Source organism: Myotis davidii, unplaced genomic scaffold (assembly GCF_000327345.1).
Source record: "Myotis davidii unplaced genomic scaffold, ASM32734v1 scaffold3548, whole genome shotgun sequence".
NCBI classification, from domain to species: domain Eukaryota; kingdom Metazoa; phylum Chordata; class Mammalia; order Chiroptera; family Vespertilionidae; genus Myotis; species Myotis davidii.
The window spans coordinates 4,572-7,354 of NW_006299259.1; the positions used below are offsets into that span (position 1 = coordinate 4,572).

Consider the following 2,783-nt stretch of genomic DNA (forward strand, 5'->3'; position numbering starts at 1 on the left):
CAAAAGACTGCCGCATCCTCAGTTGCCAGCCCTTTCCGCATGCGCCCTCATACCTCTGCACTTTACTTCCACACCACACCTCCTCTGAGTCTCAGTGTGCTTTTCTCTTTCCTTCTAGTTGTAGATTTTCCACTCAGCCAGCCTTCCTATGGTTCTGGATGATGTCCGTTTTGTCTTTAGTTGTTTTTATGAAGTGGTTGTGCGAGGCAGCAATTTCCGGTGTTTACCTATGCTGCCATCTTGGTTTTCTCTCTATTATCATTCTTTTAATGAGCCTCAGAAACACCACATTGTGGGGCTAAGTGTTTTCCAATAGTTTTCCCCATGCCAAACCACTGAGATAGCAGTTGTCTGCCTGAGAAAGATGACCTCCGTAGCACAAGGTAATTACTCAGCAAAGAAAACTGGGGTATCTGCATTCTGACCTCTAAACCCAGAACTCCCAACCCTGGCTTCTGCTCTTACAGCTTCAGTTCACTATTCCCTTCCTCTTTCAGAGCACAAGGTGAGTATCTGTACAGGGAGTTTGGGGCATTGGCCCTTTAAGAAGGTGCCTAAATTTCTAGCCTTCTCTCCCTGTCAGACAGAAACCCCACTGCTTTTCACAGCCAGATGTTCTGTAGGTACCCTTCTCAGTTGTGGTGCTCTCAGTTGGGTGGCCCAGCTTGGGGATGTAGTCCAGCCGCCCCCCCGCCACCAACAATCCCCCACCCTCAGCTGAGATATCTCTGCGGAACTTCAGTTGCTGTCTGTGGGAGCCTGGCCAGCCCTTTTGCACCTCCTGCCTCCTACCACTCCCTATGTGGTCTCCACTTTCCATCCTCGGTTACCAGGGTTCTCTCCAGTGAGTCTCTGTTGATTATTCAGTAAGTTTTTCCATATTTTAGTTGTAATTCCAATTTGATCTTGAGAGCCTGTCAGTGCAGCATCCACTTACCCCACCACTATTTTTAATCAAAGTGGCAAGAGTAAGGTTTGCAATCTGAGAAAGTCTGCCCATCAGTTGGAGGCCGGTGACTTTCACACAATATAATGAGGCAGTCCTTTTAAGGAGAAGTTTTCTGTGCACTACTAATCCACAGTCTCTAGCTGTTTATAAAGAAACAAGGTATGACTCAGGGGGACTAGAAGGACTGTATGTAGAGCATGCCAATATTAATTCCGGCAACATGTGGACATTTGTAAATGCACACGATATATGTGGAGAGAAATCATGATCCTTTATTACATGGTGATGAATGGGACCTGGATGGCTGGTAACAGGCCCAGAAGGAAAATTACATTTTCCCTATATATATTTCTACCTTTTAGGTGTTAAATCATATGAATATATTACCTATTAACACAAAAAATAAATATACTTTTTAATAATAATATCCTAAGAGGATGTTAATATAAGAAAAATACAAAAGCTAGCAATGGTCCACAAAAATTGCTTTTTAAATCATCATAGCTATTCAGGCATCCTGGCAAGAGTAGGTGAAGGGAGCTCCAGGCTCCCATTGCCCTATAAAACATGCTCACCTGGACAGTGAACTCCTATGCATACTTCAAAGCCATGCTGAAATGTCCCCTCCCTCAAGAATCCTTCTCTGACCCTCCAAGAAGCAGAGTTCTTCTTCTCCATTTGAGATCACACTCCAGAGGACTAGGAGTGTCTGTGCTATAATCTGTCCCCGACCCTACCCCAGCATGGAAGACTGGAAGTAGGACTTTAACTACCAGTGTGGAGATGGATTGCTAGGAAGGGTTTGGTTAATAAGTGCATGGACAAATCTGGACTGGGCCAGGTACAGATATCTGAGGTGGTAGGGGAGAGTCTCTGGCCCTCAGTGTAACTCCACTACCATGTGGGTATAACAGGGAAAGGTCCCTGTTCACTCACTGGCCTTGCCCCCGAGGAAGGCCAGGGCAGAAGGCACTTGTGCGCCTGTTGGAGGAGGACATGCCCTTAGGTTATTTACCCAGGATTTGCTGGCCAAGGGAATGAAAAAACTTAGGAAACGTTATTGAGAAATCTGGGGCAGCCCCAGGGAGGGGAGAGGCCATGGGGAGTAGAGGGCTGGGCTGAGTCCGGGAAAGGCGGGAGCCAGATAAAAGGAGGCCTCCAGCAGCCTCTGCTCAGTCCTCCCTGTCCTCTCCCTCCAACCCTCAGTCCCTCTGTCCCTCTGTCATTCCACTGTCCCTTGTACCATGGGGCCTGCCTCAGATCCCAGCCTGCTGCTGCTGCTGAGCAGTCTCCCCCTGGTCCTGGGGAACCCCATGTGAGTAGTCCTGACCCTGCCCCAAGCAAGGCAACTTCTGTGGTGAAGTGGGCATTTGTGGGTTCAGGTCCTTGTAGAATTCAGGGTGCATTATGCCTGTGGAGGAGGAGTTAGTGGCTGGAATGCTAATAGATGGGGCTGCCTGTGACTTTGAGAGTCTGTGGGTTGGGTGTTTGTGAAATCCAGGCATTGTGTAGAGGGGTGTGTGGATGTTTATGAAGCTGGGGGTCTAATCAGGGTTTCAGGAGTATGTATGTGGGTTCCCCAACTATGGGTTTGTAAACCTAGATAATTGGGGGACTTGCTGGCTCTGATTTTGAGGTTCAGGGTTTGATGGGACCTGCAAGACCAGGGACTGTGGAGACCCCTGTGCAGCTGGAATGTTGGGTCCCTCGGATGACCTCTTGCACTCCTCCCACAGGTTCTCCATAATCACCCCCAACATCCTGCGGCTGGAGAATGAGGAGACGGTGGTGCTGGAGGCCCACGGTGGGACAGGTAACATTCCTGTCAAGGGCA

The 2,783-nt window shown here is 48.7% G+C and overlaps 1 protein-coding gene across 1 annotated transcript in view; it reads left to right on the forward strand.

Annotated features, from left to right (window-relative positions):
• Window positions 1-2,163: 2,163 nt before the first annotated feature.
• LOC102754026 (complement C3-like) overlaps window positions 2,164-2,783 on the forward strand; it is a 37,227-nt gene continuing 36,607 nt past the window's right edge. Inside the window, 2 exon segments of the mRNA XM_015571130.1 lie at window positions 2,164-2,264; window positions 2,686-2,780. Coding sequence (XP_015426616.1) covers window positions 2,194-2,264; window positions 2,686-2,780 — 166 coding nt within the window. The 5' untranslated portion in view covers window positions 2,164-2,193.